The sequence below is a fragment of the Hyposmocoma kahamanoa genome, unplaced genomic scaffold, assembly GCF_003589595.1.
Source record: "Hyposmocoma kahamanoa isolate Upper Pololo Valley unplaced genomic scaffold, ASM358959v1 175, whole genome shotgun sequence".
In the NCBI taxonomy this organism is placed as follows: Eukaryota; Metazoa; Arthropoda; class Insecta; order Lepidoptera; family Cosmopterigidae; genus Hyposmocoma; species Hyposmocoma kahamanoa.
The window spans coordinates 901,335-921,026 of NW_020653685.1; the positions used below are offsets into that span (position 1 = coordinate 901,335).

At 39.2% G+C, this 19,692-nt stretch overlaps 2 protein-coding genes across 2 annotated transcripts; one reads left to right on the plus strand and one right to left on the minus strand.

Annotated features, from left to right (window-relative positions):
* Positions 1 to 2,237: 2,237 nt before the first annotated feature.
* Positions 2,238 to 14,008, minus strand: LOC113225795 (structural maintenance of chromosomes protein 1A). Its single transcript, XM_026458203.1, has 19 exons — positions 13,878 to 14,008; positions 13,550 to 13,670; positions 10,846 to 10,945; positions 10,581 to 10,729; positions 10,096 to 10,264; positions 9,651 to 9,863; positions 8,647 to 9,536; positions 8,396 to 8,570; positions 8,200 to 8,322; positions 7,782 to 7,913; positions 7,577 to 7,642; positions 7,372 to 7,505; positions 6,878 to 7,304; positions 6,599 to 6,708; positions 3,684 to 3,828; positions 3,201 to 3,380; positions 2,942 to 3,120; positions 2,689 to 2,866; positions 2,238 to 2,420 (listed from the first exon to the last, which is right to left on the minus strand). The coding sequence occupies exons 1-19, from the start codon at positions 13,987 to 13,989 to the stop codon at positions 2,361 to 2,363; spliced, it is 3,663 nt and encodes a 1,220-aa protein (XP_026313988.1). The 5' UTR covers positions 13,990 to 14,008; the 3' UTR covers positions 2,238 to 2,360.
* Positions 14,009 to 15,731: 1,723 nt separating this feature from the next.
* Positions 15,732 to 19,633, plus strand: LOC113225822 (transmembrane protein 222-like). Its single transcript, XM_026458266.1, has 4 exons — positions 15,732 to 16,005; positions 16,131 to 16,341; positions 16,727 to 16,857; positions 18,486 to 19,633. Exons 1-4 carry the CDS (start codon positions 15,872 to 15,874, stop codon positions 18,562 to 18,564), a joined length of 555 nt encoding a protein of 184 aa, XP_026314051.1. The 5' UTR covers positions 15,732 to 15,871; the 3' UTR covers positions 18,565 to 19,633.
* Positions 19,634 to 19,692: the final 59 nt, after the last annotated feature.

A 19,692-nucleotide genomic window follows, 5' to 3' on the forward strand; every position in this document is an offset into this window, starting at 1 on the left:
TAACCAATCGGCACGCACAAAGACACCCTTTCCAGTATACTAGGGTTAAAGATTGACCCTCTAAGTAAGTTAATTCACAGAAAAAGCACGATTAGTATGGAATACCGTTCACATCTTTTCACGTTGCAAGCTGAATAATAGTAAAGTGTAAAAACTAACCGTCGATAACCGTGTCTTGGCCCTTAAGTAAGACATAATTTAATGTATGTATAAATGTGCTCCAACACGCGTTATTATGGAATGCCAGACTCGAAGACCACATTGATGTATTGTGTAGAACAACCAATCATGTCACAGCTATTGGGAGACGCTTCTGCCCATCTCTTGGGTTACCAAGTTATCATAATCAATTTAAGATGAAACACGATTTCGAAATAGAAATAACTAATTTCCCTTTAAATCGAGTATTTATTTTACAAAACCTACCAACTTCGAATGATTAAAACCGCATGTTTTTGTTGTGAATTTTGTACAATGTATTGTTATGTACATAAGTAGGTTTCTGTAATGTTAATACTATACTATATAGAGGTTTTATGTAAATACATAAATTTATTTGTAAATAGGGACAGTGTCCTGCTTATGAAGATTTATTAAAATTTAATTACACAGGTAGCTAATGCCAGATGTTTTTGTAAGAGCAATTGTACAAAAAATACGCCTTAATGGCAATGCCAGATTCTGCTTCATTACTAACATCTTGTTAGGCAGGTGGCTTGCACTTTGTATCGAATTCCTGGCTTTCGAGATCCAAAGTGTTTGCACGTTCTGGAACTATTAAGTTTTATTATTGCAAAGACCGTTTGAGCAAACGGTTTATATCTATGCAACAATAAACAAGAAGTGAAATATGATAAAAATAATTATATCCGAAAAGTAGAAATCTACAGATTTGGATACAGGCGTAGAGATGAAAACATGTTTGCACAATTCCCAGTGCTCAAAGGTTACGTTCAGCCTTTACAAGATTTCTAGTAAACATCTGGCAGTGGTACAGTAATTGCTATTTTCTGATTTTTCGCTGTATGAAAAGTTTATTGTAAATAAAAGAGCTCGATATTATATTGGTTTGATTTTATTTATTGCCTACGTTCCTTCAACGTCAGCATTTTGTTTATATTTTTCCTGAGCTATGGATTAATATATAAATATTGTGGTATACATAAGATTTTAAAAGCAAAAAGTATTAATGCTAAAAATTGTCATTCTTAAGATTTCTTCTCATACTTACAATATCATAATACGGGATTATACCCAAAGCACCGGGTATTAATCCATTTCTGCCTAAATTGGTAGGCAGAAACGGCGAATACGGAATTTGACACAATTCTACTTTATCACAAGCTTGGATGTAAAAAATCTTTTTGACGAAAAAGTTAGTTAGCTACTCCACTTGCAATCTTGTGGATTCTCACTACTAAAGATGGCATTACGATCTAATTTTACGATTCAAGCAATAATCATTTTGTTATAATCATTAAATATGAGCAAAACTCAATTTACAACTAGTATTTGTGGCGTTTATGCTACATAGTACAGGGCTAGCTCCACAGACCACATAAATACTAGCTCAATGAAACAATATGTGTTTACTTCACGTGCACGTGCGATACGTCCACTCACATTACTGTCTAGTGTCGTAAGGGCGGGAACGACGGCCCGCAACTTATATTGTCTAATGTCTATGGTATGTATATTGTGTGCATACACTACAGTATTTCGTTGTAAACAGGTTTTACCCTCGGTTACTAACATCCGGCCCTCGCCTTCTTTCTTCGTTCTTCTGCTCGTAATTTATTGCCTAACCGCCCCTTGTAACAATGTTGTACCATTATTTATCATGATTTTCAGTGCCAGCGTGAGGTATTGGCACTAAAGATTTACAAATATAAGGATCCGTAGATTTCTAAATTAAAGCAACCGTTCTCCCACCGAGCTGCCACCACTTTCCCGCTATGGAAGGCAAACAACTCGCTCATCTGACTCATTTCCCGCCTAGCCCGCTGACTGTGGGAGGCAAATACCTCTTTTCCAAGACATTTATTAAACTTTATTGACCACAACACATAATGTTATAAAAGGCGGACTTAATGCTAAAAGCATTCTCTACCAGTCAACCTTTGAGGAAAACTATATTCACTAACGCGTCAAATTATACAATACCTTTTTTCTTAACTATTCATAACCCTTTCGCAGTGGAAGGCGAGTGTAAGGTAAAAAATAAGCCAAAAAAAGTGTCACTGTTTATTATATGTATGTCTTACCTAGCTTAAATAAAAAAAAATATTGAAAATGTCAAAGGAATGAATATTAACACTAAAGCTCAATTAATAATTTTAAATTTTTGTTTATTTTCGTATCTAGTCTTCATATCCTTCGAGGCTGAGGGTGATGACGTCACTCACGAGGCAGTCAGCAGGCTAAAGCATAAGAAAAACTTTATTAAACTTTGTAATCGGCCTAACACGGGTACGCGTGCAGTCTGATTATCTACGATGTTGCCACTCAGTGTTACGTAAAAAATGTTTTCAGTAAAAGTGGGAATTTCTATTTGGATGCCCCCACTTTTATATAACTAAATAAAATCACGTTCGACGTATCCCGTATTAAGTGATATTGTAACTAAATATTTCAAGTCTTTAGGCACTTGGCAGTAGACGTATTCTGTGCTAAGTGGTCAATATTCACCTCCGAGCAGATGCCGACAAGCGCATCCGAACAGCCGTAAAATTCTTCTTTGAGCGAGATTACTATGGTCTGTAGGGAGCCTTTCTTGCCGCGAATATACGAGGCCACTTTGCCTATGTTCGTGTTGTCAAGGGCCGCATCGATCTCGTCCAGCAGGAAGAATGGTGCGGGTTGATAACTGGAACGTACCAAATAGTTTATTATTATTTGAATATTTTTTCATATGCAATGACGTTAGTAAGAGACGCCATACCTGTGAATGGCGAAGAGCAGCGCTAACGCAGCGACGGTCTTCTCCCCTCCCGAGAGGTTGGACATGGGCTGGAAGCGCTTGCCGGGCGCTACGCAGTTGTAATTGATGCCGTCCAGGTACGGCTCTTCGGGGTTCTCAGGACCGAGAAAAGCCTGTGCCGACTGGTTCATAGCCAGCGACTGTAAGCAACAACGAGTTTCCGGTGAGAATCTCTCTTTGATCGACTTGTTCTTCTACTACGAGAAAAATAAAGAGTTACTTTGTATATAGCATCAATTTCGTTGGCGACGTGCTCGAAGCACGTCATGAACTTGTCATGGCGCTCCTTTTTCACCTTCTCGAAGGCGAGTTTGGCCTTGTGCGCACGTTTCCGGGCCGCCACAAACGCCTCGTTCGTTGCGGACACCTTTTCGCGGACTTCGTTTAATTTCTGCATCGCCTGTTGATAATCATAACATTTGTAATTAAAACGGAACGAAGGGCCATTTCCCAAGGTTATTTCACATATCTATTCGTCGAAAGCGAATTATCGTATGCATGACTTTTAACGACGAACATCAGGCTGACTTCAAATCAGACGGTTAAGGAGCTGGAGGTACTTCTGTTGCTGTACGTGATAGTACTTATCTTTCTTTTGAACCCTAAAGTGCTCGTTTTTTTGACGTTAGTGTTTGTGTTACCAGTTCAAGAATTCATTCTTAACAGTTTTGCAATTTGTCGTAATTATAATCCAAGTGCTTACCCGCATGTTGGGCGCTTGTATCTTATCAACGGTGTTCTGTAAGGTATTGATGGCTTTCTGTAGTTTGTCGGCTTTGCGTTTGATTTCGTCCGCCTCCTCCAAATCCTTGAGTGCTTCTGACAGCATGCTGTAGTCTACGCGGATCCTGACAATATCAACATCCATAATGCAAAGTTTCTGAGATATTTCTAAGATTTCAATGTAAACCTGTTGGAAAACTGTTCCACTTCTGTAAGACTCATTAATTTATTTAAAAGTTTTAACTTGATTAATCTTTTCTTAGAACCAACTCGCATCACTGCCTCCTCTTATACTTGTATTGATAACATCTTTTGTAACACAGACGCCGTGTCCAAATCAATAATAAATTGCTTAAGATCAGACCGTAGCGGCCAATTGGCTTCTTTTAATTGTAAAATGAGCAAGAAGGTAGACCAGTTTCTCTGCAGACCGATTACCACAGAACGAATCATTAGTTTTCAAAATAATATCGGCAATAGTTTAAATTCCCTACCCCATACACCGGAGGTTCCAAATTCTTTATATAGCACGATATTTGGTTTAATTAAAAATGAATTTGATATTGTATTTAAATCGAAAACATTAACTTTCCATAGACAGACTAAATTCAACGACTGGGCAACAGTAGGTTTTCATAAGAGTAGGTTTCGTTTGTATGAGCTATGTATATGCTATGAAAACTTATAATACTAATTCCAATTTCATTGAATATGTTAGAAATTATTCAAAAATATTTAAAAAATTATGTGTAGCTGCCAAGGTTAAGTTTCACAGCGACAAAATTAGACAATCGATAAATAAATCTAAAACTACTTGGAGCACAATAAATAAAGAGTCAGGCAGGATTAAACAACACAATAAAGATATAGTTTTAGAATTAGACAGCAAACTTATAAAATCTAAAGACAAGGTAGCCCAAGCTTTTGAATCGTTCTTTTCGGAAATTGCTGTGAACACTACAGAATCATTAAATTCCTCACCTTCACTTGCTATTGATCTCTTGAAGGAAAATGTTAACGTTTGTGGCAGTTTATTTAATTTCCGTCATGTTAATCCACAAGACATCATAAAAGCCTATAAATCAATATATGTTAAAAAAACTGAAGATCTCTGGGGTATATCAACTAAAGTTATAGACTCAGTTATTGATCTAATTTCCCCACATTTAGCTGTAGCTTTCGATGGGTGCGTTGACGAAGATGTTTTTCCCGATTTAATGAAATACAGCAAGGTTCTTAGGTTTTCGCGATTGTTGCACATAGAAAATTAAACTATTTTTCCGGACTTAAATCGCCTATATTTGTTTTTTCAAACAAACCGACGTTTCGGGCTCTTTACAGGTCCCATGGTCACGGTTGACATGGTCATGGTCAATAGTTTCATAAATAGTTTCATTTTCTACAGCAAGGTTATTCCCTTATTCAAAAGCGGTAGGAACGTTGATCCTAGCAACTATAGGCCCATTTAAATTTTATCAGCTTTAAGTAAAATATACGAAAAGGTTATGCTGACTCAATTATTGTCCTATTTCGGTAGGAATCATATTTTTCATAGAGAACAATACGGGTTTACTAGTGGTAGATTGACTAGCGATGCGGGGGTAGCGTTACTAAAACACATCTTTGACGCTTTGGAAAGGTCCCAGAACGCTATTGGTGTTTTCTGTGACCTCTCAAAGGCATTTGATTGCGTTGATCATATTACTTTTATTAGGAAGCAGGAACATTACGGTCTAAATGGCAAGGCGTCGAAACCTGTTTCGTGATATCTCAACGGTAGAATTCAGAAAGTAGACATAAATGGAGTGACTTCTTTGGGTTCTCCAGTAAAAATGGGTGTTCCGCAGGGCTTAATACTTGGACCTTTCTTATTTCTGATTTATATTAATGATCTGCCATTCTTTGTCACATCCTTGATTTTTAAAACAGACAGACATGAGGCTGACTCTAAGGCAATTTATTGGTTTAATGCTAACAATTTATTGCTTAATGCCAAGAAGACAAAATGTGTTAAATTTGAATTATCTAACGTAAAATCGACTAGTCCAAGCATAGAAATAAACGGAGAAAAGTTAGACCTTGTTAATAAAGCAGTCTTCTTGGGAGTGACCTTAGATAGTAAACTTCAATGGTATCCACATATATCTTCCCTGGCCAGCAGATTAAGCTCCGCTGCATACGCAGTCCGCAGAATACGTGAGCTTACCGATGTTAGTACTGCTAGACTAGTTTAATTTAGTTACTACCATAGTATAATGTCCTACGGGATTCTCATGTGAGGTAAAGTGGCAGATATTCAAACCATATTTCTATTGCAAAAACGAGTGATTCGTTCTGTGTACCGTCTAAGCTCTCGGGTTTCTCTCAGAGAAAAGTTTAAGGAGATTTCAATAAGAAAGAAGATATTCATAATGTTAACCTTAGAGATAAGTCCAAACTCATGGGACCACGATTTCGTTTAACCAAGCGGTAAACAACTCTTATGGGGAACTGTATACGTTTTTACAATAAGATTCCGGGGCATATATTAAGTTTATTATTTCTTAAGTTTAAAAACTACATTAAAAATATTTTGATCGAAAAATCATATTACAAAATTGAAGACTACGTGTTAGATAAAGATGTATGGAAAGATGACACGGCTCCAGAATCCACACAAGTTTGATTCAAAGTGTATTCCATAGCGTTTAAGTTTATTTGAAAAGAGCAATCCCTAGAGTTTCTTGCTCGTTCTTTTCAGGGAGATCAGCGTGTGAACAAGCAGTAGTTTAAATGTGACGTTTTCAGGTGTACATTTATTTTACCTATGGAAAATTATCTTTGACTTTGACTTCACACGTTTCCTGCAAATGCGTTTTCCAAAACATTTTCAGGTAATAGTGAATGATGACTAACCTGGCCTCCCTTTGGTACTGCTGCGTGGTGGAGAGCGAGGAGGGGTCGGACTCTGCCTCCTCGGTGTCGTCCAGCCTGCCCTCCAGCAAAGGAATTTGGATGTCGTCGATCTGGCAATATAATACAATACGGTTAATTGATTACATTACAAAAAGACGTTGAATAAAATCAAGACTCGACGTATCAACCGGGGGTGCCCGTCGTGCCCGTGGGGCAGACCGAGATTGATTTTCTCGAGCCGGTTGACGACGAGACGGAAGTCGACCAATCAAAACGAACCTTGCACTGGCGGAGGATGTTGTGGCGGTCGGAGCGCTTGCTCTCGATGCGGGCCTCGATGGAGGCGATCTGCTTCTGCACGGCCGCGATGTCCTTCTGCACGGCGGCCAGGTCCTTGCGGGCCCGGTTGACGTCCTCCTCGGCGTGCTCCAGCTTGGCCTTGGCGGCGGCGCGGTCGGCCTTGAGCGCGTCGGCCCGGCGCAGCTCCTTGTCGATGTCGGCGCGCTGCTTGGCCTCGGCCTGGCGCCCGGCCTCCAGCTCGTCCTCGCCGTCCTGCACCGTGCGCTCCCAGCGGACCACGTTCTTCTGCGTGTCGCGGCTGCGCTCGAACTCCAGGTTGGACGCGATGCGGTCGATCTGCGCGTCGAACTCCATGCGCCGCTTGGCGCGCTCCTGCTGCGCGCGCAGCTCGCGCTCCTCGTACTGCCTGCGCACACGCAGCTGCTCAGTCGCGGCCCGTCATCACCACCGCACGTCGTCGCGGTCGCACTCACCGGATGTTGGCCACGCCGATGTCGCGGCAGAAGCCCTTGAACACGACGTCCTCCACGTTGTTCATGTTCTCCTTGATCTCCTGGATCTTCAGGTCGCGCGCGCGGATCGTGTGCTCGATCGCTTCGATTTGAGGCTGCCAATTCAAGCGCACGACTCGTTAGTCGCGAAACGAGACGTCGAATCGCATGCGAACGGATGACTTACCACGAAGTTGTCGATCTTTCGCTCCAGTTCCGCGAGCTCCGCATCTAGAGTTTTAATCTGCTTCAACTGCAACGAAACACGAGAAAACGGTGAACCGTTTAACAAATATGAGAAGAACACTAGTGAAGTCTTCTGACCGCGTCATAGAACCAGAGTTGTGGACTGAATCTCCGTGCAGAAGTGAGATGTCCACGAGTTAGCTTACCGTGGTGTCTCTATCGGTGATGGCGTACTTCAATCTCGACTCGAGTCCGCGGATCTGCGAGTCCACCGTCGTCAACTCCGACTCCTTGCGAGATTTCTTCATCGACTCGCGCAGCTCTTCAGTTAGTTTTTCCTCGGGGAACATTTTCAATTAGTATATTTGTTAGACACACGGACACACGCTTGTCTTCCAATGGGGTAACAGAACCTACGGATCTTTGCATAACATTCTTCCGACATACCTCTTTCGCCGTTTTGCTTTCAATTGACGTAAATAGCAAAAAAAGCAATTGTCAAGTGTAACTAAATTGTCGTGTCCGAAAAATATGATAATTGTTTTAAAACCATTAGCAAACCGTTGCACCGATTAAAGGCGACATTTCGTTATAGTTCCGTATTGTTAAAGTTCGTATAGTTACCTTCTTGGCCTTGAGCTGCGACAAGTGCTTTTCGTCCCAGCGCTTGGCCTTGCGCGCCAGGTCCAGCGAGCCGCCGGAGATGATGCCCGACTTCTGGTAGAACGTGCCGTCCAGCGCCAGCGCCTGCGCACCAAACCAGAACCGTCAGGTCTCGGTACGAGCCGCCCGGAGGCGACAACGAGCGGCGAGCACTGACGTCGTAGCGGCTGTTCTTGCTGCGGTCGAGGTCGTAGGCCACGCGCGACGCGTCCTCGGGCGTCTCGCAGACCAGCGCGTTGTTGGTCACGAACAGCACCGCGCGGTGGATGGCCGCCGGCTCGAAGCGCAGCACGTCGAACAGCAGCTTCACGTTCTTCGGCTCCTTGATGTCCCTGGGGCGGAGACGACGAGAAAGCGTGAAAGTGCGCCTGTGAGACGCGCGAGAGGGCGGCGGAGCAGAGTGCGAACCTGAGCCTCTCGCGCAGCGGCTTGGCCTGGATGTAGTCCAGCGGCAGGAAGGTCTCGGGCTCCAGCATGCGCTCCTTGAGCACCTGGATGCAGCGGCGCGCCGTCTTCTCGGTGTCCACGACGATGGCCTCCATGTACTTGCCCAGCACCTTGGTGATGGCCACGTTGTAGCGCTTGTGCGTGGGCTGGCACATGTTGATCATGCGGTCGTACACGCCGGGGATCTCGCGCTTGAAGCTCTCCACGATCTCCTGCTTCTTGCGGCGCCGCGCCTCCTCGTGCTTGTCGACGCGCGCGTCGCCCAGCTGCGCCGCCACGTCCTCCAGCTGCGCCTGCAGCTGCTGCGCGCGGCCGCGGCACTCGCCCACGTCCCGCTGCAGCTCGTCGCGCAGCCGCCGCTGCTCGTCCAGCGCCGCCTCCGAGCCGCGGATGTGCTCGCTGAGCTTCTCCACGCGCTTGGCGGCCTCGGCGCGCTCGTGCCCCTTCTGCCGGTGGCGGCCGTCGAACTCGCCCTTGCGCCGCAGCTCGCTCTCCAGCCGGTCCTGGTCGGCCTTCTGCTCGCGGTTCACGGAGTCCAGCTCCTGCAGGTAGCGCGCCGCCTGCCGCGACGCCTCCATCTTCAGCTCCTCGTACTGCCGGATCTGCGCCTCCTCCAGGTGCACGTCGGCGCGGCCCGCGTGGCTGGTGCCCGCGGCCAGCTCCCACGCGGCCTTCTGCTCCTCCACCTGCCGCAGCTCCTCCTCCAGCTTCCTGATGTCCGCCTGGTGGGCCTCGTTGGCCTTGCGGGCCTGCTCCAGCGTTTTCAGGGCGCTCTCGAGTTTCTTCTGCGTGTGAGTCACCCGCTCCTTCGCTTTGATGAAGGTCGGCCGTTTTTTGGAGATGTCCGCTTCCTGCAGATCGGAAAGTGTACGAAAATTCTTTACCGTGTTCAACAAAGGAAGTTAAATTCTTGTCAATTCGCCCAACACCAACCGGTACGTGACGAATCATAACAGATCACTTACCGCTTCCCGAATCTCCTGCTCGATCTTAGCTAGCTCCCTCTGTGCTGCACCAGTTTCTTTCTTCTTCTCCTTCAAAGCGTCTTCGGCCTTCTGCCGCTTCTTCTCGATCTTGGTTAACTCGTTCTGTTTGTGCTGTAATTCTTCCTCGTAGTTCTGAATCTCCCGCTCGTTGTGGTACAAGTGGAAGAGCTGGAGCTCTACTCTTTGTTCTTGCTGTTAATGGAAGAGAAATTATTGAGTTCATTTGTTAGTTACAGTGCAGTAGTCAAAACAAATTAGCAAGTAAAAATTGCGATAGCTCCACATTGAATTTATTACGTGTATTCAGTCAGAGGGACCATGCCCTCCAACAACGACGAGTTTTCATGGTTTTTCGGTTTGATATCTCTTTTCCTCCTTATTTTCTTTAGACCCCTTAATAAAACAGAGCCTCATTACAGCTCACCAGTTCATCCTTGAGTCTTGAATACTTCTCGGCCTCCTCCTTCTCAAATTTGGCCTCCTTCCGTTCCGCGGCCACGCCCCTCTTCTTCTGGTAGGAGAACTGCGCTTCTTCGTCCGCACGGTTCACCTCGGCGCGACATGCCTCGTACTGCTCCTTTAGTACTCCCGATCTACAGACAAATGTTTCTTACTACTTTTATTACTAAGACCACCATAGCATGTCTCTTGTTCATGACGTTCCAATGCATTATTTGAAATGCATTTTACATTGGTTTTAAATCAACATAAATACAATTATGAATGAAATTGCTAGAAAAATTAACATAAAAGTTTGAATACTTTAACAAAATCTATCATTTTTGTCAAACAGTACTCCGCTTGTTATCTCAACAAAATGTGGTATTCTGATAGACCATGAGTTTACCTGTCCCAACATCCAACCATGTTGATCACTGCTATTACCAAAATAGTGTATCTATATCTTACCCACTGATCTCCTCAAAGAGTGCAGTTCTCTCCTTAGGGTTCTTCATAGCTATACTCTCAACGGCGCCCTGGAATACAAGAAAGTTCTTCGCTTTTACGTTGATGCCCAGCTTCTCCAGCTCTGCCAGGTATGTGGATGAGGACACTGACTGAAAACGTTAATATAATTAGCAAGACTGAAGACGAAATTTGTCATCACAATGTCATGATGAAATGGTAAAAAATTCTAGTAAACTGCCAACAACTGTTACTTTAAAACACTCACCTGCCCATCAATTTTGTGATCTGATGATTGGCCAATGACAGATCTTTGAAACTGCTTCTCTGTCATGTCCTCCAGCACAAAGGTGGCTGTCACTGATGCACTGGCAACAAACAGTAAATTGAATTATCATTGGAAATGAAACTATTTTTTTAGATCTAAATTAGAGGAGCATATTATGTTTAGATTTTTGTGAACATCGATTCAAGTGTATATGATCTAGCAATTTTTCATATCATTTCCTTTCAATGCAATTTTAAAGAAAATTGATTTAACATTAAAGCAAATTGTCTTGTCACCTACTGAATCGTAAGTTTAATCCTATTTAATACTTGTCTGGAAGAGAAATAGTTTGGCAACATCTAGGTACAAATAAGTCTATGATCTTTGGCTATTGTGGCTACTTCTGTAACATCAAAACATTTTTTCCCACTGGCATCACTCTAAAGAAACACAACCTACTGAGGCCGAAAAGGCTTTTACAACTGATTATTTTTTATCTAAATTTATTTTAAAACTATTTTATGAGATTGATTCAAGAGCATATAATCCGAACTGTTTATCGATTCCAAGGTATGTGATCCATTACAATCCAAAAACCAATTCAAAGCAAAGAATGGTGCATCGCTAATCTAAATTATGTATATTTGTATTAAAACCAATGTTTCACGATCTTTACAGGATCCATGGTCACGGCTGACCATGCCATAACCATGGAACCTGTAATGAACTGCAAATGTTAGTTGGCCATGATCATGGGACCTGTAGAGGCTGAATAAACTACTACTACTAATACTTGATTCAGTACAAAAAAATAATTTTTGATTTCTAATGAGTAGTAATTGTGAAAACCTAAGAACTCTATACATTGAAATATCATGGAATTGCAATCATCATTTGAGTCAAATTCAGCAGTTTGAATCATTCTGGACACTTATATGTAAAAATTAAGCAATAACTTACAAATAAGTATTTGCAATGAACTTAACAACCCTTATAACTTGAGGGTGACTGACTGACAGAGCATTTATCTCATGCAATTGTTTCTTATGGTGCCTGACACGTTGACTAACAATTTTTCTTTTTCAGAGCTGTTTTAAGACTTGCGAATGCAAATTACATACACAATTACATATTGAATATCCATAGCCAGTTTGTCGTTTTCAAAAGTTTTAAATTTACATAGAACTCATCTCACTGGCAAAGAAAGATGAGTAAAGGCTGATAATATCATATTTATTTTTATTACTATTTAAACATAAAAAGTCATTCTTCAGTGATTAACAAAAGTTGGACTAAATAGATCAAACAACAAACACAAAAATATATTTTAAAAAAAATCCGTTTATGTATGCCTTTTCATAAACCACTTTCCACAGACTGATTAGTAATAAACAGGTTAATAATAAAGTAAAACTTTCTACTTTTTTTATTAATTATATAGTTCATTTACAAAGTCCAATTTTGGCAAAGGTTTCAATGATATCTACTTTTAGGGGAAAGACTCTTAATAACTACACTTCACAATTTTTATATTATTGTCATATATTATTGACATTCTCTTACAAATGTGTTACATTAAGGGTTGTATTCTAGAACTCTACTCAATGCTCAAGTCAGGATTTGAGTGTGGTTTAAAGCACTCAAAATCATATTCAAGTCCCTGACATTAGGGTCATATTTCCAGTCAAAGTCAAAGTCAAAGATTATTTATTCCATAGGTAAAATAAATTTACACTTGAAAACGTCACATTTTAAGCTACTGCTCGTTCACTACGCTGACCTCCCTGAGAAGAACGAGCAAGAAACTCTAGGGATTGCTCTTTTCAAATAAACTTAAATGCTATGGAATACACTTTCAATCAAATTTGTGTGGATTTTGGAGCCATGTCGTCTTTCCATACATCTTTATCTAACATGTAGTCTTCAATTTTGTAATATGATTTTTCAATCAAAATATTTTTAATGTAGTTTTTAAACTTAGGGAATGATAAACTTAATATATGCTCCGGAATGTTATTGTAAAAACGTATACAGTTCCCCAAAAGAGTTGTTTACCTTGGTTAAACGAAATTGTAGTACCATGAATTTGGATTTAGCTCTAAGGTTAATATTATGGATATCTTCTTTCTTATTGAAATTATGTTTATTTTTACGGGCATATAAAATATTTGAATAAATGCCACAGTCATGATACCAGTCTTCTTAAACTTTTCTCTGAGAGAAACCCTAGAGCCTAGACAGTACACAGAACGAATCACTCGTTTTTGCAATACAAATATGGTTTGAATATCTGCCGCTTTACCCCACATGAGAATCCCTTAGGACTTTATACTATGGAAGTAACTAAAGTAAACTAGTGTAGCAGTACTAACATAGGTAAGCTCACGTATTCCGCGGACTGCGTAAGCAGCGGAGCTTAATCTGCTGGCCAGGGAAGATATATGTGGAAACCATTGAAGTTTACTATCTAAGGTCACTCCCAAGAAGACTGCTTTATTAACAAAGTCCAACTTTTCTCCGTTTATTTCTATGCTTGGACTAGTTGATTTTATGTTAGGTAATTCAAATTTAACACTTTTAACTCAAGTCAGGATTGCAATTGTTTCAATTGCAATCCTGACTTGAGCATTGAGTAGAGTTCTAGAATACGACCCTAAAGGTTTATTTATAATTATGAGTACAAATAAAGGGTTCAGTTTCTTACCTCCTGGACACGGGCTTGTTAATGGAAGCTCCATGAATAAGGTCACTCAACCTCTTAACTCGCAGGAGTGAGGTCTTTTCCCCCATCACAAAACTCACAGCGTCCATGAAGTTAGATTTACCTGTTTGACATAATACATCAATTTGTATTTGAAATGTGCAAAGGTACGAGAATTGCAATTTCAATAGTTTGGTGGCTGAAATTGAGGTCGAATTCGAGGATTCAAAGTTAAAATGTACATACATAGAATGAAGCCAAAATGGAATAATCGGAAATTTTAAGGTAGTGTAAACCTTATATGGAAGAGCGCAATAAAAGCTTCGTTTACCAGAACCATTCGGCCCAACAACGGCGGTGAAAGACTTCAGAGGTCCTATCTGGTGGTGACCCCGATAGGACTTGAAGTTCTCCATATCTATATACTTCAAGAACGCTGGCATGATGCCGATTCACTAATTTAATCCGTTCACAGCATAAAAATAATAATTTATTTCAGAAAAACATTGCGCCAAAAATAATAACAACCGCCACCGCACTTGTCAATCCGCCATTTTGATTAACTTTAGGGAGGTGCACGAACCGATAATCGTCGAATGCGAAATCGATTTATATTGCAAAAGTGTATCCGAACGTAAACACGCTATATAAATGCATGCACACGGACTTGTATATTAAACTGACCGCGCAATAAGGTAATAAAACGAGCCGAGTGAGAGGCTTCAAAATAGTAATGCATCTCTTTCTAATAGGTGTTCATTCTCGTTTCAGCCAGCCATATTGTTTTTAACTTTAGAAAATGTGGCCGCTTGCTTACAAATTAGTATACTTATTTGATACGCTACTTCATAATAGAAGGTTTCATTGTTGATATATTTTTTTTGTATTATTACAGTAAAGTATTTTACTTAAAACAAACCTTAACATAACCCAATAAGGTGTAAATTTCTAATATTTGTATATCGAAGTGCGCAATCCAGTTTATGAAATGTATAAATCCGTGTGCATACACTATCCGATTTCAAGGAACGCTAAATCTAATTTAAACACACGGATACACTACCCAAATTTAAAGGTCTAGTGACCCTCTTTCTTACGAAGCTGCATTTACAATTAAGAAGTTAGGGTCTCTAGTTTTAGCGACATATCTATAGGACGCTTATTATATTACCCGATTTCAAGGAATCCTAACAAATTTAGGCAATTAGCGTCCCTATTTACAACTAAAGATAACAGCAGCCGGCGCCCTAAGTAAGGGCAACCCTCGGCTTAGACGCAGGGATCTTGAAAACCGATAGTGTAATAAGCGTATAAGTTAACAAATGGCCCAACCTTGATGCAGGGCCTTTGAAATCGGGTAGTGTTATAAGCGTATCGCGTAGCGTAAGTGAATTTTAAAGCGACCATTTCGAACGATACAGAAAACGGTTGCCTATCAAGTAATTAAGTACTATTTCCAAAAGAACACGCGTGAACGATCAGGAACGTGTATATGTACTCAAAACTTTACAGGTGTTGTGCATGCGATTTCCTTTTCAGTAGTAGTTGGTTCAGATACTGCTTAAATCTGATTAGGATTACTAATGTAAACAGACAATAATATATGGTTGTATTATATAATATAATGTATGCATAATATTATTATGTAAAATAAAATGAGGAAGGAATACAAGATTTGTTTTTTTCTTAACTGATATGTCAAAAGACATATCGATAATTTTTATCCAAGCCTAGTCGTCTGTTTAATTTTGATAAGTATCACTAAAATAAATGGCGGGGTTTTGAAGTTACAACTACGACTTTACAAAGATTATTTTAATTTTAAGTATATTACGAAAAAAATACGAAGAAAAAAATAGTGATAAAGAAGGTTAGAAACATATGCCTTATTTCAAACCAAATTACAAAAGACTATTCTGAAAATTCCACTAATTACGAATTCAAAGTTTTTTTAAAGTGACAGTAATGTGATTTAAGTGAAAGTGAAAACATAAATATTGACTACCGCCGACTAAGACTATTTACAAAATCCCAAACTAGAGAAGTAAGTTATTTATGAGAAAGTGAAAACATAATGTATGTGTACATATTATATATACATACTAGAACCACAATGGAAACGAAGACATGTCTCATAGGACTTGTATCCAAGCCACAACTCTTAATAAAAAAAAAGATAAGTGTCACTTTCTGTATTCCTGTATTCGTATTATATCTTTCTAATTTGTGCGGTATTCAATTCAAGATACTCTTTGATTCAATTTGCAAAGCAAAGCCGTTACAAAGTGCAAAATAAATGCTAGAATATTAATCGAGACACGCAGTATGAATAGCGATCGGAGTCCTACCATTACTCTTGAAAGTGGTGACCAAGACCAGGCCGTACTCATGGATTCCATTGATCACGAACGCAGTCGATACCCTTATTGCATAGTTTGGACGCCGATTCCTGTTTTAACGTGAGATTTTTTCTCTACATCCTGCCGAATTTTGTCATTTACTCCATCACTGCATTATATTCTTCAGATAATTATTTCCCTTAAAAATTTTACTTGATGATGACAATGATTTTTCAAAACTTCAGTTGGATGTTTCCCTTCCTCGGGCATATGGGCATTTGCACATCTACAGGAGTTATCAGAGACTTTGCGGGACCTTACTTCGTCTCAGAAGACTTGATGGCGTTCGGCAACCCCACAAAGTATTGGCAGCTGTCACCACAGAGAGCCAACAATGGACAGGCGGGTTGGGATGCTGCCGTTGCCGAAGCGTCCGAGATTTACAAAAAAAGAATGGTAACTCGCATTGAATTTCATGATTATTTTATAAATATATAATTTTACTGGAGAAAAAGTGTAACTTTAAAAACTAGTAGTTGTTCCAATAAAAATATTTATTTATACATAAAAAGAAATTAAATTTTAATAATAGTTATGTCCTAGAAAACCACACCAATTACCTGAACACCAAAGCAATTGAATTCACTCTGGGAGTACCCAGAACTCCCAGATCAGTACTAATTTAGAAAAGTTTACCCAAATTGGTCACACGGGGAAAGAAACCTTCAACCTCCTCTACCAATGCCAACAGTGCCAACAATTGGGCCACTATGGTCGTCTTGCTTACTGAATTTGAATGGATCTGTTTGTAAACATAGCAATTGTATTTATCAATTTTCAGCATATAATATTCTATGATAACTGTCACTCGCATGTGGCAAAAGCACTGAACATAATGAACTACAATGGCTGCAAGAACTGGAACATGGTCAAGTTGGCTCTCTACATGATACCATATTCAAAATATGTCAGGTAATAATTACTGTTATTTTATGATACTACATAGTTATTATGTTATGTTGTGGTTTTGTACATCATTTTGTTGAGAAAACCCTTGTGGAACATTAATTGCCCATGTATTGATTTGTTCTCTCTCACTTGTTTTAAAAACCAGTGTCATTGGATAGCTTTATGTATGAATTGTTAGTTAATTGGTATTTTTATGGAAAAAGTATAATTATGTACCTATAATTTATAGATAGTGACTTGTGTCTACTTTTTTGAGTACTTGTGCTTATGTTCGCCCTGGATACATGGCTCCTTTTGAGTATTTTTGCACTGTTTATTTACCTTTTGGGTCTGTGAACCATTCCTATCACAAGCGGCATAGGGTTAAATATTGAAATTTAATTTGAAATTAGATGTATCGCATTGCAATTAACAATTATCTGGAAGAGAACTTATCCTTACCTTACTTACCTTAAAGGTTTATCTGGATAGACCTGGCTAGAGTAGAACAGCAGTAGTACATAAAACCAAGTTATTATATCATAACCTAAATTTTATTTACCTCAGGGCTGTGTTTGTAATTGTTATGAAGTAAATCAATTTATGTGTTGAAGGGATGGGGACATGGTGTTTTGACTTGAAAGTGCGTGGAAAATACTTCATGAATGAGATGGAACATTTTTATTTATATTCTCAGAACTCTACTCAATGCTCAAGTCAGGACTTGAGTATGATTTAAAGCACTGAAAATCATACCATTAGGGTCGTATTTCCAGTGCTTGAAATCATACTGAAGTCTGCTCAAGTCTTGACTTGAGCATTGAGTAGAGTTCTGGAATACGACCCTAAGTCTCTCAGCCAAAGACCAAAGGTGTTTGACCTGTGGTGTGTGACCAACAAGGGATGGAGAGAAGCATGTTACACATCAAGCTGAGAGACAAATAGAGACTCCAGAATTAGGAAGGCAACCAAGGTGACAGATGTCACAACAAAAATCAAAAGACTGAAGTGGCGCTGGTGTGTACACACGGTAAGATCAGCAAAAGAAAAGTGGTCAAAATATGTGATCATTGGTATCCAAGAGTTGGAAAGAGGCATAGAGGAAGGCCAACAAGAAGGTGGGAAGACGATCTGCCCCGAGAATGACGCCGGTCCGCATAAGACCGTATCTTATGGAGAAATATGGAGGAGGCATATGTCAGAGGACAACCTGATTAGAACTAGAATTGATACAGATGTTAGAATTAAGAATTAATTCTATTATAAGTAAGCATTAGGGTAGACTTAGAATTAATTTAGATTTAGAAGTAATCAATGAACAAAGACTATTTTTATTTATTTATTTATGCAATTGTAATGCAAACTAAAATCATGAATGTCTATGAGGAATTGAAATGTAACAACGCCATTGATAAACTAGCAACTACACATATAGTAAATTGCAATTACAAATTGTGTTTAACTATTTTGCCTACTTAAAAAAATTTGTATGTGACTTCTTATACATATATTATACCTCTTCCATTTATTCCATTTACACTTCTACATTAATTATGTGTTTATGTCGATGCATTTGTATAACTTTCTGACAAGGAATAATAACTACTTTTTACTACTGTATTGTATTTAAACTTCTGAATTTTTTATTACAGTTTTGCTGCATTCCTGAAAACGTGGCTACCATTCTTCATCATAGTGGCATTTATATGTGGCCTAGCAGCAATCATATAAATAAGTTTTTCTTATTGGAGAGTAAACTCTAAACTCAAGTGTCAAGTTGTGTGACTCAAGAGGAATGGGCAATGTGAAACTTAAAGTGTAACATGTGACATGAGTGAACTTCGTAAAATGCTACTTAAACGATTTTGGTGTAACAGCATTGTTATTGTAATTTTTGTAAGCATTTTTGCAAACTATCAAGAATTGACTGACGCAATGTAACTGTTACAGACTAGACGCACTGGAATTACATTCATCATATTATAAAATTCCTGTGGTACTTTAGACATTTTGATTAATTCCACATGGATTTTAGAAGCTGCTCTTAGTGCTAGCAACATTGTACAAGTTATTAATTACTAAAGAAAGCAACATCCTTAAAGAGCCAACAATGAGTGACTGATTTACAGAAATAGTATTTTTACTATGAAGTTTGTAAAACTGGTGTCAGTAAGGAAGAAAAATTGTATTATACCTTATTTGTGAACTATAATCGGAATGTGATATAGATATGTATTTCTAGTGGTTTTTATTGTCTCCAAGTGGGTCAATGGGATATGCATAGGTTATTTAAATGTTTTTTAACAATGTAATGTCTGTGTAAATATGTTTTTTTCTAGTGGGTACTTTATTTTTTTACTGTTAAACAAAACAAACAAAAAATTCACTTGATACACACTCAGAAAATCCAAATAAGTTTTATTTGGATGCTTGTTATAGCTTATTGTTTTTATGTATCAAAGATACATGTGAAATTAGCACATCTTATTTACTTTGATACTTTACTGTGTACAATATACTCCAATCAGTGTTGAGTCTCAGTAATTTTTAAAACATTGGACACACAGTATTATTATATTTATCAATGATGGCGTGGAAACAAACAATAAACTTTTAGCCAGCACTGACAGACTTGATAAAGTTTACATTATATATTTATGAGACCTACCAATTCAAAATATAAAAACAGAATGTGCTCATTCTCCTATTAATATTCCTAGTTGTAAATCATGTATCTAAGGTGTAATTAAGTTCTTTTCAAAGATATTTTCTGTATATTGTGTAAATAATAAAATATCATTCCTGATCGAAAATTTTATTTACATTATTTTCCTTATATTTTTTAACAGATTGATTTTT